The following is a 15,158-nucleotide window of genomic DNA, read 5'->3' as shown; positions in this document are numbered from 1 at the left end:
TGTTTTCTACAAATTGGTTTTTGGTTAATACTTTTTGCATGAGTGGGCTTACTTTTTTATTATTATCACTGGGGTACAATGCACCACTGGTTGGCCATCCCTGATCTAGGTGATTGATACAGATGACAGACAACAATGGACCCAGCACCAATCCCTGCAAAACTCCACCAGTCATAAGCCTTCAGTCAGAGAAGCAACCATCTGCTACCATCTCTGGCTTCTTTCACAAAGCCAATATCCAATCAAATTTACTGCCTCATCTTGACATATCTGTCAAATCCCTTTGGATTTTCCTTCACTTTGCCTGCTAGGGCAACCTCGTCCATTCTTTTAGCTCTTCTTATTTCTTTCTTAGGGGTTTTTTTGCAGTTCTTATACCCCATAAATACCTCATTTGTTCCTACCTGCCTGACCCTGCTGAGCATTTCCTTTTCCTTCTTCACCAGGGCCTCAATATCTCTTGAAGACCAAGGCTCCCTAAACCTGTCATCATTGCCTTTTATTCTGACAGGCACATACAAGCAATGTGCTCTCAAAATTTCACATTTGAAGGCTTCCCTCTTACCAAGAAGACCTTTGCCAGAAAACAGCCTGTCCCAACTCACACTTGCCAGATCCTTTCTGATACCATCAAAATTGGCCTTTCTCCAATTTAGAATCTGAACCTGTGAACCAGATTTATCGTTTCCATATTTCTTTTGAAACTAATTGCATTTTGATCAGTAGATGCAAAGTGTTCCCTTACACAATCTTCTGTCAGCTGCCCTGTCTCATTCCCTAAAAAGGCATCGAGTATTCCACACACTCTCGTTGGGACTTCTCCATGGAAACTTTCCTGTGTACATTTCACAAACTCCATCCCTTTTATAGAATAGGAATCCAAGTCAATATGTGGAAAGTTGAAATGACCTACCATCACAACCTTATGTTTTTTACAACAGTCTGTGATCTCCCTACAAACTTGTACCTCTAAATCCTGTAGACTGTTGGGTGGTCTTTAATATAGGCCCATTAACATGGTCATACCTTTCTTATTCCTAATTTCCACCCATAAAGCCTAAATAGAGGAGTTCTCCAGTCTCTCCTGACTGATCACAAGTAACACCATTACTCTCCCTTTAATCCCTCCTGCATTGACATGTCTAAAACAATGGAACTCTGGAATATTGAGCTGCCAGTCCTGCCTCTCCTACAACCAAGTCTCATTAATGTTTACGGTATCATAATTCCTTATGTTGATCTATGACATGAGCTCATTTGCCTTTCCTATAAAATACTTGCTTTGAAAGATACACAGCTGAGAACATTACTCACACCATGCTCAACCGTTTAATACCTGACATGTATCTCCAGAACCTCTCCACTATCTGTCCTGACCCTCTGGTTCTCATCCCCTGCAACTCTAGTTTAACCAGCCCCCACCCGCACCCCCCATGCGGCATTAGCAAACCTTCCCATGAGGATATTAGACCGCTTCAGTGCAGATGCAAACCATCTGCCCTGACAGACAAGATGATTAACTGCACCATTGCAACAGAACAGTTCCCAACAATGATGTTTCATTTAGTTAGCGTCACACATGAACCAGATGAGCAGCAGCAAAGTTAGTGGGGGCAAGGAGCCCTCACACAGTGATCCAACATCTTTGACACAAATATATTGTCTGGTCAGTGGTTGGCACTCTCACCTCTCAGATGGCCGTAGGTTCTAATTTCTCTGACCATTAGTTGACAGCTGATCACTGGGACTCCTGATGTAGGAAGGGTTTAGACACCATAGATACAAAGACACCTATTGCTCCCCGAGTGTGTGTCACCTACCACACCTCATGTTGAAAGTTCCTTACTTTCCGTCTCCAAAAATCACAGCTAAAACATTTTCACATCATATTTATTGAACTTGGATCGGTACATTGACACAAACAGAGATTTAATACATTGTGCAGTCCCACACAGGGTTGAAATCCATTCAAACATGGCAGAAGAAAGTCTTAGGTTGTACGTACCTCAGAGATTTGAGGTGAATCATGTTTGTTCCTTAATTTGGTTCTTGATCTTAATTTCATTCTTAATTATTTTAAAAGGTCCAGATCTTAAACATGTTTTAATCAGCAAAATAACCCTCTGTGATAATTAATAATCATAAAACTAACAAAACTAGGGTTTCATGGATTGAGTCACACAGTGTTACACACAAGATTTAAAACTATCAGTCAGAACAAGTGAGAGATTGACCAGGGTTGGTTTGCTGTGAGATTTATTGATGCTTCGGAACAGGTTGGTTGTGAGCGACCCATGACCCACCACACAGGAGAAAGTGGTGCCGCTCTTCCACTCCTCAGGAGAAACCTTCAGCTGACTGGTCATTGTGTTCCAGCCTTTTCTGGGGTCCTTGGTCACTGGCTGGTTCACAAACCCTGTCTTCAGAAGGGTGTCATTGGCCATCCAGGCCACATAGATGTCTGCGGGAGAGAACTTGGTGACCAGACACATCAAGGTCCCAGTCTGATCGGTGTCTACCTCATCTGATGAAGGTGGGAGGAGGTAGACCTGAGGATGAGTCACAACACCACCTGGAACAGAGAGAATCTCAGTTAGAATGAATCTTCCAATAATTCCCTCCTTACCCGACACATTCTGGTCTTGTAGCAACATGAACAATTTCTAAATCTGAGAGACTTCACTTTATCTGAAACTAAAGTCTTTTCCCTTTCTGCTCATCATTGGGCTTTGTGGAGTGGCAATCTTGAAACTGCTGCATTTTACTTCTTCCAGCGAGGTTAGTCCATTCAGTTCAATCAATGGGAGTCGCTGAACACAGCAACTCGACAGAAAGTGGAACTCAGCCCCTGGACTTGCATCATCCTGTGCTGTTTGTTCCATCTCCCCTGGAGCAGGGGTGGCAGTCTCAGCTGTGTACGTGTAGAGGGAGTGAGAACCTGTGGAACTCTCTCCCACAGAAAGCACTTGAAAAATTATCATGTAATATATTCAAGAATGGGTTGGATGTATTTCTTCATGTGAATGGGTCAAAGGATATCTGGAGAAAATAGGAATATTGATTGAGTTTGGATGATCAGCCGAAACCAGACTGAATGGTTCAGATCGAGAGACCCAATGACCTGCTCCTGTTCTCATTTTCTGCAGTCTATCACAGTGCTGGATGGTGATAAATCTGTCAAATTGCTAAGATCGGACTCACACTGAATTCTGACCACACATACCTGTGTCCTTCCTGATGGATTTCTTCACCGGTGTTGGCAAACTCTCGTCCTCTATCACACACGAGAACTCAGCCCCACTGTTCCACTCTGCAGCAGGGACAGTCAGTCTGCTGGTGATCATGTCTTCACCTCCATTGCTGTCTGGACCCACAGTCCTCACCCCATCTTCCCTCTTCCTTCCGTCCACCTGCCAGGTTACACTGAATCCATGTAAATCACTGTGAACCACCTCACACAGAATGGTCGCTGTCCTCTTTGTCCAGATCTCTTCGAAGGAAGGTTTGCTTAAAGTGACTGAAGTATCTGAACATTCATCTGGGTGAAACATCACAATTATTATTTCCCCATTCTCCAATGGATGAATTTCTCACTGACAAGACCAGCATTTCTGTTCCTCTCTGGTCAATGATTTGCCAGTCCCATCAAGAGGAGATGAGATCAATCTACATTGGTAAAGAAAGGAATCGTTCATCGTTCACGTACATCACAGCTCTCTGCACTTTGTGTACACCATTTACACACTCGGTCCCCTTCAGGCACTCGGTCCCCTTTTGCTCTTTGACATTTAGTGTGGAGGCTGATTGTGTTTGTGTCATGGTTGAGACCTTCAGTGAGACTGTGAGTCAATGTCTTTGAAGAAAGAGCAGATGTAACACACACTGTCCAGTCTGACTGGGACGGATCATTTGACAAAGTATGATGTGTATTTGTTAACCTTTCTCATGTCAGTTAGATTATGAGCAATTTTCTTTTAAAACAGAAAGTCCATGGGTGTAGTCTAGATGATCATTGTTGTTGTGTAATATCATAAATCTGCAAACCTCGGTGTACACTGAAGGGTCACTGAATTGTGAATCTCAATTTAATCAGCACTGTGATGCTACTAAACATGTTTTCTGCAGATTTCTCAGTTATGTCTCATATCAGCCTGGTCTTGATGTTCAGCCGTCCCTGGGAAATGCGATCCTCTCATAAAACCTGACAGAGTCAAGATCGCTCCCCTTATTGCTGAATTATTCCACAAGAAGCATAGCATTCTATCAGTGCTTGGGTAATTTTAACAAAACATTGTCCATTCTGACATTCATAGGGATCACTGAGTTTCCCTCGTGGACTGAATTCAGTGTCCTGCACGTGGATCAATGTAACTTTAACAAATTGTCTGATCCAGGATTTACACACAAAGCATGTCAGATTGGACAGGAGACTGGGTAGACCCCTGTGTCCTGTCTCACCAATTTGTCTTGTGCCCAACATTATCAAAGGGTCATCCGTCCTTTGACTGAGTCAATTTGGAATTTCTGCCCCGTTCACCTTCATCACCTCGTGCCTCACAGCCACTGGGTGAAAAACAGGTTCCAGTTCTTGCTGACTGGAGTCAGACAGGAGGGAATCTGGCCAAGGAAACTGGAATTGGGATCTGAGTCACACTGAAGCAACAATGTACACAAATGAATGACTGTATGGACAACCAGAAACACAAGAGATTCTACAGATGCTGGAAATCTTGAACAACACACACAAAATGCTGGAGGAACACGGGAAGTCAGGCAAGATCTATGGAGGGAAATAAACAGTCGATCTTTCGGGCCAAGTGACTTCACCGGTACTGGAAAGGAAATGGGCAGAAGCAGGAATAAGAGCTGGGTGGAGTGGAGAGGAATACATTCTGTCAGTTGAGAGGTGAGACCAGGTGAGGGGGAAAGGGCGTGGATGGGGAGGGAGTATTAAGTAGAAAGCTGGTAGGTGATAAATGGAAGAGATAAATGGCTGAAGCAGAAGGAATCTGACAGGACAGTGGACCATGGAGGAAATGTTCAAGAGGAGGGGAACCAAATGTAGATGATGGGCAGATGAGGAGAAGTGATAGAATGAGGTGGTATCTAATATGGTGATTAGAAAAAAAGGGGAATAAAGGACTGGGGAGAGATTACTGGAGGTTGCAGAAATTAGAACTCAGGCTATCAGGTTGGCAGATATCTGGATGGAATATGAGGTGTTGCTACTCCAACCTGACTTTGGCCTCACCAGGGCAGTAGAGGAGACCATGGACAAACATGTCAGAATGGGAATGGGAAGTCAAATTGAAAAAGGTGGCCACAAGGATAATAGAAAGTTGAATAGAAATGTGATTGGAGAGGTAGTCAGTTTGAATCATGTGTTTTCTTCTCTCTCTGTTAAATTTCCATCCCAATGGATACCAGGGGCAGGTCGGGAATCCAGTAAATGGATTGTAATGAAATTCAATGACGAATTGTATATGCAGCCAATCACTTTATTTCACACTTTCCTGCTGAACAATGATACTCTTGGGTTGAACCATCTGAGAATATTGCGTTGAGATTACTCTGGTAAAAGAACCTTGGCACAGGCTCCGAAAAACAGCGGGGAAATTTTCCACCTGGAAATGGAAGATTCATAGATTTAAATGTTAGATATTTTCAGCTCTTCTCCCGTGCTTGGAAAAAGGGACCCCCACATATTCCCACTCTCTATCCTCTGTATATCGCATCCTATCGAGTTGAGGTTGTGTCAGCCATGATAAATACATGTGCTCTCTGACCCTGGTCAAGAATCTGAGGGCACAAGGTCACAACATTGACTCGAGGATTGGGCATCAATTCAAAAATAATCTAGGCACCTACAGTTCAGTAAGTGGACAATTGACAGAAGAGTCTCTCAGGAAACACTGGAAACAAACACTGGGGACTGAAGCAAATACAAAATTGCAGAGATATTTTTTGAGGAACTAACACTGAAAAGACAGTGAAAAGGGAACAGGGAGGTTTTCTCCAGATGGTAAAGCATGAGATGTGAGCTTTGCTCACTAACTTAGTTTCATTATAACTACAAACAGAGACAACTAAAATTATTGAGACAGAATGGACAGGTGACCTCAGCTTATACCTTTCCCGCCCAGTAGATGGGGTTAAAGCTGCTGGTGATATGAGTTGATTCAAAGTGCAAAGATAATCAGTACATCACTCAACCAGATTGACAGTAGGGACAGGAATTGTGTGGGAGTATCAGTTAAGTAGTTTGGTGCTGTAAGTTAATTAATTTTTCTTCAGACATCACTCACCCTCTTGATACGTCATGTTGACCTGACCACTGAAACCGGAAGGTGCGTGATTCACTTCACAAGTATATTTCTGTTTCTTGGTCCATTCCTGCACAGGTACTGTCAGGTAAGCGATTGTTTCAAATCCACCATCAGATCTCGGAGTGGAAGGGAGAACGATGCCTTCTTGGGCAGATCCAGCTTTTTTCCAGGATACTGTAACGTTGTCAGGAGAGAATCCAGATATCACACAGCCCAGGACAGCATTTGCTTGACTGTGGATCACCTCCCGGGGTGGAACAAGGGAGCTGAGCTTTGGAGCTGTAACACATTTAATATCTGTCAGTACATGATTGCTTTGCCCATGTTTGGACTTCATTCCCCTTCATCCCGGGCAAGTTCCCCAGTTCCAGCCATCTCAAGAATGTTGTTAATTTACAGCTGATCTGATGATCTGATGGCTCACACCGGTGAGTGGGAGGGCTGGGTGTATCACTTGGGCCTCCCAGCAGTGTGTCCCACTATGCTATGATAATGCAGAGAGGTGGGTCATGGGGCTGAGGTGCAGACCTGCCGTGATCTAATTGTTTAATGGAGAATGACTGATACTAGCTCCTGTGAGCAGGAGTACATGGTGTGATACTGTTTCCACTGGCGAGTTTGGGAAACACAGTTTTACTTTCAGTGAGAAAGAAGAACAGATGGACAGGAGGGAATTATTTTGTTGTAACTGCAAAGGCTGGTTCAGATCTGTGAGAAGATGGTTAAGGAAGGGCAATGGAGTGGATTCCTTCATCACATTCACTAAGGATGCTTTTACCAGAAGATGGGGCAGCTCAGGGTGGAGGGGAAAGTGCAGGAGGAGTGGGGTAAAGTTTAAATTGTTGTTCTGTGTGCAGGGGTACGATGGGCCAGCGGTCTCTGTATGTGTAGAGGAGCTGATCAGTAGGGAGGGTTTTGTGGGATAGGATGGTGGAGAGGTTCCTGAAAGGAGTGGATACAATGGAGGCAGATCAGCACATTGTCTCCTCCACCCTCCACTGATACAGAGTTTCATTGAGTTCAGGAGGACATTTCCCCCATATCAATTCCATACGTTTTCTCACTGTGATTTTGGTGAGGAGTCCTACTGCCGTTGTAAGATTAGAATAAAGGAATTAATTCCCGTGCCGAACATTATCTGACAAAGGTTCGTGTTCCAGATTTATGCTCTGTGATCAATGCAGCTTTTAAGAGAAAATTATGTCTCATACTAACGTTGAGGTTTCTGGAACTCCACTGTCACCATCCCTGCCTTGCACGTGTAGACTTTATTCTTCTTCCAGTCCGCCGCAGAGACTTCAAGCAAGCTGCTCATCGTGTACTTTGAATTTTGCCCCAACACCGCCGGGTATTTCTTGATTCCAGTGGTGATGTCCCCACTGTTAGTGGACCATGTCTGACTAATGCTCTCAGGCTGATAGTCCTTGACCAGACAGAGGAGCCTGATGCCTTGGTCAGATTCTGTGGTGCAGGAAGGAGTGATGTAGACTGATGGTGTGGACTTGACCTCTGAAATGGAAAGAAATTCACGGAAGTTCTGTAAATAAATGCATTACTAGAGACAAAGGAGGCATGTTATACATTACCATTACTAACTACTGTGCTGAAGTCTTCAACACATAAGCTGGGATGCCCACCCGGCCCCTCCACTGTACTGTAGTAATTTTATGTATTGCACTGTACCTCTGCCACAAAAGAAAAACAAATTTCATGACAGATGTGAGTGAGGATAAACCTGATTCTGATGTGGGTCTCTATTGTGGACTGAGAGTGGGAAAGGGAAGGGAGTGAGAAGCATCAGAGAGACATTCTGGAAAGATCAATAAACCAATTGTTTTGAATCAAGTGACCTTGCCTGTTGTCTCAGAGCTGGTTGGAACTGCACCCATGCCAACTGCTGCCCCTGCTCTGTCACCTGCCCCACACCCCTCCCGTGGCGCTCCACCGTCACCGTTCCCAACATCCTTTGCTCTCGCCAGATTTACAAACTCACTCTCCACTCCACTTTGACAAATATGCTACTACGGAAAAGTCTTAGGCACGCTAGCAATATACATAGGCCCAAGATTTTTGCACAGCACTGTTTATAAATGAGTAATTTCCAAAATTATTCACCCCATGAAACAAAATTCTCACCACTTCAACACCCAGCTGGGAATCTGTGTCACTGAGCTCAGAGGCTATGGATCAGTCTCACAGTGGAGGCTTGAGCCCACAGTCACAAGTGTGCCACAACACCCCACCCAGAACCATACTGAGACAGTCATCCAAAGTCCGATGTGAAGTCGATGCCAACATTGCGTTTGCCTTCTTTACCACAGACTCAACCTGTAAATTCACCTGGGAGACTCGCACGAGGACTCCGAAGTCTTCCGCACTTCTGATGCACCCTCTGCACTACTTGATGCATCTGACACTGCCTCAAAATTCAACCCATGCAACTGAGGAAGAACTTCAACCGCATCGAGCCTGTGGGAATTACAAGCCAAATGCCTTCCCAACACACCAGGCCAAGAATCGCACTGAGATGAATGGTGACTGTGATCCTTTGACAAGTCTAGTCTGCGAGGGAATCATTGAGGTGGAATCCCCAGTTTAATCCTGGGAACTCCAGCAAGGCCCCGTGTCAAGTGGTGGAGTGTGGTGACAGTTCTGGTGGCATCTGTCACTCAGTAAATCTTGGGGCACAGTGGTCTGTGGAACTGTGAGACTGACTCCAGTGTAAGTTGCTAGACACTGGTAAATGGTTCACTTCGGGAATGCCAGCTACAGCCAGCACCATTCAAACCACAGTATCTTCAGTTTCCCTTGTATTGAGCAGCAGGGGAAAGGGATGGTCAGCTGTGGTCTGAGGAACCTTGCTGCTGTTTATCAGCGTCAACCCTTGACAACAAGGGAGTTATGGGATCAAAGACCTGGGACCATCAGGACGACCATCAGTAATCTGTGTCTATCTATTCATCTACCACACAGTCAGTAACTTTAAATTCCTGGGTGTCACTATCTCAGAGGACCTGTCCTGGTCTCAGCATATAAATGTAACTGCAGAGGAAACAGGACAGTGCCTCTAGTTCCTCAGGAGTCTGTGGAGATATGACATGATGTCTAAATCCTTGATAAACTTCTATAGATGTCTAGTGGAAAGTGTATTGACTGGCTGCATTACGGCCTGGTATGGGGACAGCAATGCCTTTGAATGGAAATTACTGCAAACGATAGTGGATTCAGCCCAGTACATAATGGGTAAAGCACTCTCAACCATTGAACACATCTCCATGAAATGCTGTCGTAAGAAAGCAGCATCTATCATGAAAGATCCTCACCACTCAAGCCAGGCTCTTTTCTCACTGCTGCCATCAGGCAGAAGGAACAAGAGCCTCAGGACTCACAGCACCAGTTTCAAGAACAGTTACTACCCTCAATCATCCGGCTCTTGAATAAAAGAGGATATTTACGCTCATCTATTGAGATGTTCCCATAAACAATGATCTCACTTTAAGGACTTTTTACCTTGTTATTTATTGCTATTTATTTAGGGTTGCAATTCAACAGTTTATTGTCTTCTATGCTCTTGCTGTTTCATTGATCCTGTTTACAGTTACTATTCTATAGATTTGCTGAGTATGCCCACAAGCAAATGAACCTCAGAGTTGTATGTGGTGACATATGTGTACCCTGATAGTAAAAAGTGACACACTGCAGAAGTACCGTACTTGCTGGGTTGGTAAAGGCCCTGGGATGTTCTGGGGTTGTAGAAGCCAATGAAAAACAAATTGTTTTCATCAAAATAGACAAGCTAAGTTACATCCGGAGTTTCTCTGGTAACTGGATGACTTCCCTCCATGCCTCTCCAAATTCAGTAAAATAAAACTGGCAACAGCGTAGTTGCCAGAAATCAGACTGACGGAGTTTGCTGAAAGGTCACTGAAGTGAAACATTAACTCTGTTTCTCACACCACAGATGTTCCCTGAGCTGCTCAGTGTTGGCAGTGCAGGAGGCACAATAATGTCAGTCGGTGAGATTTGCAGCTGAGGATCTTTTACATCCCGGGACCAGCAGGTGGTAAGTACAGTTCTGTCTGGATCAGTGTTCCTCTGGGTCTTTATAAAAACACCCATCAAACTGACAGCAGGGTGCTGGGGTAAAGAGGGGGAAGATCTGGGTGAGTCACAGGGTGCTGGGGTGAAGAGGGGAACTGGATCTGGGTGGGTCACAGGGTGCTGGGGTGAAGAGGGGAACTGGATCTGGGTGGGTCACAGGGTGCTGGGGTGAAGAGGGGAACTGGATCTGGGTGGGTCACAGGGTGCTGGGGTGAAGAGGGGAACTGGATCTGGGTGGGTCACAGGGTGCTGGGGTGAAGAGGGGAACTGGATCTGGGTGGGTCACAGGGTGCTGGGGTGAAGAGGGGAGCTGGATCTGGGTGGATCACAGGGTGCTGGGGTACAAAGGGGAAAGATCTGGGTGGGTCACGGTACTGGGGTGAAGGGGAACTGGATCTGAGTGGGTCACAGGGTGCTGGGGTGAAGAGGGGAACTGGATCTGGGTGGGTCACAGGGTGCTGGGGTGGAGGGGAACTGGATCTAGGTGGGTCACAGGGTGCTGGGGTGAAGAGGGGAACTGGATCTGGGTGGGACACAGGGTGCTGGGGTGAAGAGGGGAATTGGATCTGGGTTGGTCACAGGGTGCTGGGGTGAAGAGGGGAATTGGATCTGGGTGGGTCAGGGTGCTGGGGTGAAGAGGGGAACTGGATCTGGGTGGGTCACAGGGTGCTGGGGTGAAGAGGGGAACGATATGGGTGGGTCACAGGGTGCTGGGTGAAGAGGGGAACTGGATCTCGGTGGGTCACAGGGTGCTGGGGTGAAGAGGGGAACTGGATCTGGGTGGGTCACAGGGTGCTGGGGTGAAGAGGGGAACTGGATCTGGGTGTGTCACAGGGTGCTGGGGTGAAGAGGGGAACTGGATCTGGGTGGGTCACAGGGTGCTGCGGTGAAGAGGGGAATTGGATCTGGGTGGGTCACAGGGTGCTGGGGTGAAGAGGGGAATTGGATCTGGGTGGGTCACAGGGTGCTGGGGTGAAGAGGGGAATTGGATCTGGGTGGGTCACAGGGTGCTGGGGTGAAGAGGGGAACTGGATCTGGGTGGGTCACAGGGTGCTGGGGTGAAGAGGGGAACTGGATCTGGGTGGGTCACAGGGTGCTGGGGTGAAGAGGGGAACTGGATCTGGGTGGATCAACTCAGAAGAAATTTGCAATGGCATAACACTTGTACAAAATGGTCGATGATGAATCAGCAGATTGGGGGAGTCCGATTTTAGTCTGTATTGTAGCAAATTAATGGAATTGTATTTATCTTTTGAGATCTGGGTTTTGCCGGTAAAGTCTGAATGAATTACACATCTGAGCTGCCATTCAGAGGCATTTGGAGACAAACACATTGATGGGTCAGGAGTCATAAATAGGCTCGAAGGGTAAGGATGAGAGATCTCCTTCCCTGAGGGACATCAGTAAAACTGAAGGGTCATCATTACTAATGACTAGATTTTAAAACAATACCAATTATTAAGATGTTGTAAATCTGACCACAGATCCAAATCTGCTGTAGATTATGGTGAACTGAGTCATCACTCCGAATCCAACCTTGTGCCTGTCCATTGGATCACTGTGTCCACGGTGTCCTGGACAATATTTCTCCTTCAATAACATCACCAGAACAGACTGTCTGATCGTTCTCACCTTGCAGTTTGTGGATTCTGCTGTGTGCAGAGTGGCTCCACATTCCCGACTCTACACAGAGCTGTACTTTGAAACTACTTTATTGCCTGTGAAGAGCTCGGGGACACTATGAAAGGTGCTCTGTAAATGTCAGCACTTTCTCTCACAACCACTTTTACTGAATCACCAGCAACACTGGTGAATGTAGGAAAACACTTGTTAAACAAACCCAGTCGGGGGATGGAGAAGGGCATGAAGTTAGAACAGTTGCTCGGTCTGTGCACTGAGATTAAGCAGTTCATTTGAACAGTAAAGTTCAACTCGTGTCCGATGAGTGTGTGATGGGACAGGTTAGGGGAAGCTTCACTCTGTGTCTAACCTCTGCTGCCTCTGCCCTTGGAGGGATGGGACAGTGCAGAAGGATCTTTGTATCTAATCCGTGGCTGCCAGGAGAGGACACGGGAGCTGTAATCTGCATTTAACTCATGCTCTGTGTACTCTGGGGTGATTGTTGGAATCCCCTTGAGGAAGAATCTCCCAGATTTACAAGATAAATACTGATTCCATTGAATGACAGAGCAGAGAGTGAGGCCATTCATCCGATAGTGTCTGTGCTTCCCTTTAGCTGAGCAAACCCAATAAACCCATTGGTCTCTCTGCTCTTCCCTGTATCCCTACAAAAGGCGGATCTCCTCCTGTTCCCTCTCTACACTCACTATTGACCACCACCATCATTCAGGCAGTGTGTTCCAGATCACAAACGTTCGTGAAAAAGCCTTCCCTTAAATGCTCCCCTATTACACATTATTGACTTGAACGCTTCCCTCCCCACCCCACCTGCCCCACTCCCCCTCCCCCACCCACCAATGCAAGGCTGCCCGGAATGTTTGAAGGAATTGTAATTTGAATTCCCTGCCTTACCCTCCTGCACCACTTCCTCACTGCCTTCCGAACTCCAAAATTCTTCCCCACCGTAGCCCACCTTCTAACCCATCAAGGAATAAAACTAAAACCTTAATCCCATCAATTAATCCTGGGATATCGCCGATACTTTTGCTGTATCCCGGGACGGACCTCAGGCCGGACATTACATGATGGGACTGACACCCACCTGTACCCTGGGGATATTGAGCCATCAACCAGATCATACATGTGTAACCATTCCCTCAGATTATGTCTCAATCCCATTACCTTCAACATGAAAGCAGCCGACAGTAAAACCCGATCCCAATAACTTGACACTGAACAGATCCATTGTTGTCACTGACAGGGAACGAGTTCAACTGCACTGAAACGCTCAGCCCCTGAACGTGGTTTCAGTTGGTGCTGAGGATCAGAAGCCAGACTTGAACCAAACACTGTGCTCACTCAGCACAACCGGCCGGTGTCAAGGCACAGTCTGGTGACAAGATCCGACCCCATTCCCCTGAGCCTGTTCCCGGTCTGTGGACAGTTCACTGGTGGGGTGGGGTATGTACCCTTGTACTGTTACTGGGCTCTAGAGAAACCCGCCGGTTCGGGGAGATTCATGTACTCGCTCTAAATATCTCACTGATATCAGTTAAATCACCGAATTCCCCAAAACCGTAAATAAATAAAATTCTAGTGCGTGAAGATACAATTGAGAAGTTGGTCTTACCTGAAGTCACTGTCAGCGAGGTTCCTTTGCCCCAGTATTCATACACCCCATAGTAGTCACAGTGATACACCGCCGTACGATAACCTCCGCCCCTCTCACTGTCTCCCAGCACAGTCACTCCTCAGTAAAACCGCACTAGAACACCAAAGTGCCTCTGATCATTAATGTTCCTCATTGCCCGACCATTTACTGTCACGTGTGGACGAAGGACAGACACCTGACCAGGTCGATCGGTGACCCCATTCCCACTCACGGCGCTTGGCTCCGAGCTGCCCTCTGAAGTGATCCGCTGAGCCCCTCGGCCCATCCATCCAGCATCTCTTCTCGGGAATCCCCGCTGACAACCCGCCTTCCATTGCGTGGACGAGCGGATGTGGCCCAGAACGACCGGGATACAGCTATGGCGATCACTGCTGCCCTTTCCCTCAGCGCCCGAAGGGCAGGCGCTCTCGCCGGGATTTTGTCCCGGTCCAGTCCCGGTCTCTCTCACTGTGCCTCCCGCACAGTAATAGGTGGCCGTGTCGTCCAGTGTCAGGCTGTTCATTTGCAGATAAACGGTGCTGCTGTCCTTGGAAATATTGAACCGGCTCCGGACTTCAGGCGCGTAATACTCGCTACCGTCACTCGTTATATGCGCCATCCATTCCAGCCCCTTCCCGGGGACCTGTTTCACCCAGTGCATGCCATAGCTGCTGAGGCTGAACCCTCTGACCTCACAGGTCAGTCTGTGGGACTGTCCGGGCTTTACCACCGCTGACTTGGGCTGTGTCAGCACGATGTCGGACCTCACGCCTGTCAATAAAAAAAAGCAGAAATTAATAAAATGTTCCACGGGCAGAGGTTCACAAAGCCTCCGAGAAACAGCCGGTCCCGGGAGGGCGACAAGCCGCGGGACACCCACCTGCCAGACAAGACAGGAGGAGACAGAGATAAGGAACGACCCCCATCGCCCTGAACACTGAGCCGGACTTGAACACTGTTGAGATCGGCGGCTTCAGCTCAGGCCGGCTTTGTCCGGAGCCGCAGTGAGCGCTGTTTAAATAGGGACGTGGGCTGTGAGTGAGAGAGGGAGCCGCGGTTTGAACAGGCTCTCACACACTGAAACCAGAGGCGCAGCTTCCTGTCCCCGCCCACAGCAGCGATTTCAATTCCCCAAAAGATGTTTGTCTCTGCAACAGGCGGCAGGTCAGCGGCAGTGACCAGATCCGGATTAAAGATCTGTCACACTCTGCTCGATTCATCAATTTCAGCGATGAACGGTTTGTGTAAACTGAAACACACAGAATCCCAGCGAGAGAGAATGAGAGACACCAGTCAGTGGACAGATATCCCCCTGAGAGACAGGGACTGAGAGACACCAGTCAGTGGCCAGATATCCCTCTGAGAGACACCAGTCAGTGGACAGATATCCCCCTGAGAGTCAGGAATTGAGTGACACCTGTCAATGGACAGATATCACCTGAGAGACAGGGACTGAGAGA

General features: G+C 47.0%; 1 gene segment (V, D, J or C); it reads right to left on the bottom strand.

Annotated features, from left to right (window-relative positions):
- Nucleotides 1–1,874: 1,874 nt before the first annotated feature.
- Nucleotides 1,875–14,676, bottom strand: LOC140716619 (Ig heavy chain C region-like). The segment is given in 7 exon segments: nt 1,875–2,572; nt 3,224–3,538; nt 6,306–6,605; nt 7,542–7,835; nt 13,678–13,730; nt 14,172–14,469; nt 14,579–14,676. Coding segments are annotated over 7 exon segments (1,692 nt in total).
- Nucleotides 14,677–15,158: the final 482 nt, after the last annotated feature.

This window comes from Hemitrygon akajei, chromosome 25 (genome assembly GCF_048418815.1).
Source record: "Hemitrygon akajei chromosome 25, sHemAka1.3, whole genome shotgun sequence".
NCBI lineage: Eukaryota > Metazoa > Chordata > Chondrichthyes > Myliobatiformes > Dasyatidae > Hemitrygon > Hemitrygon akajei.
This window is presented reverse-complemented; position numbering and strand designations above follow the sequence as displayed.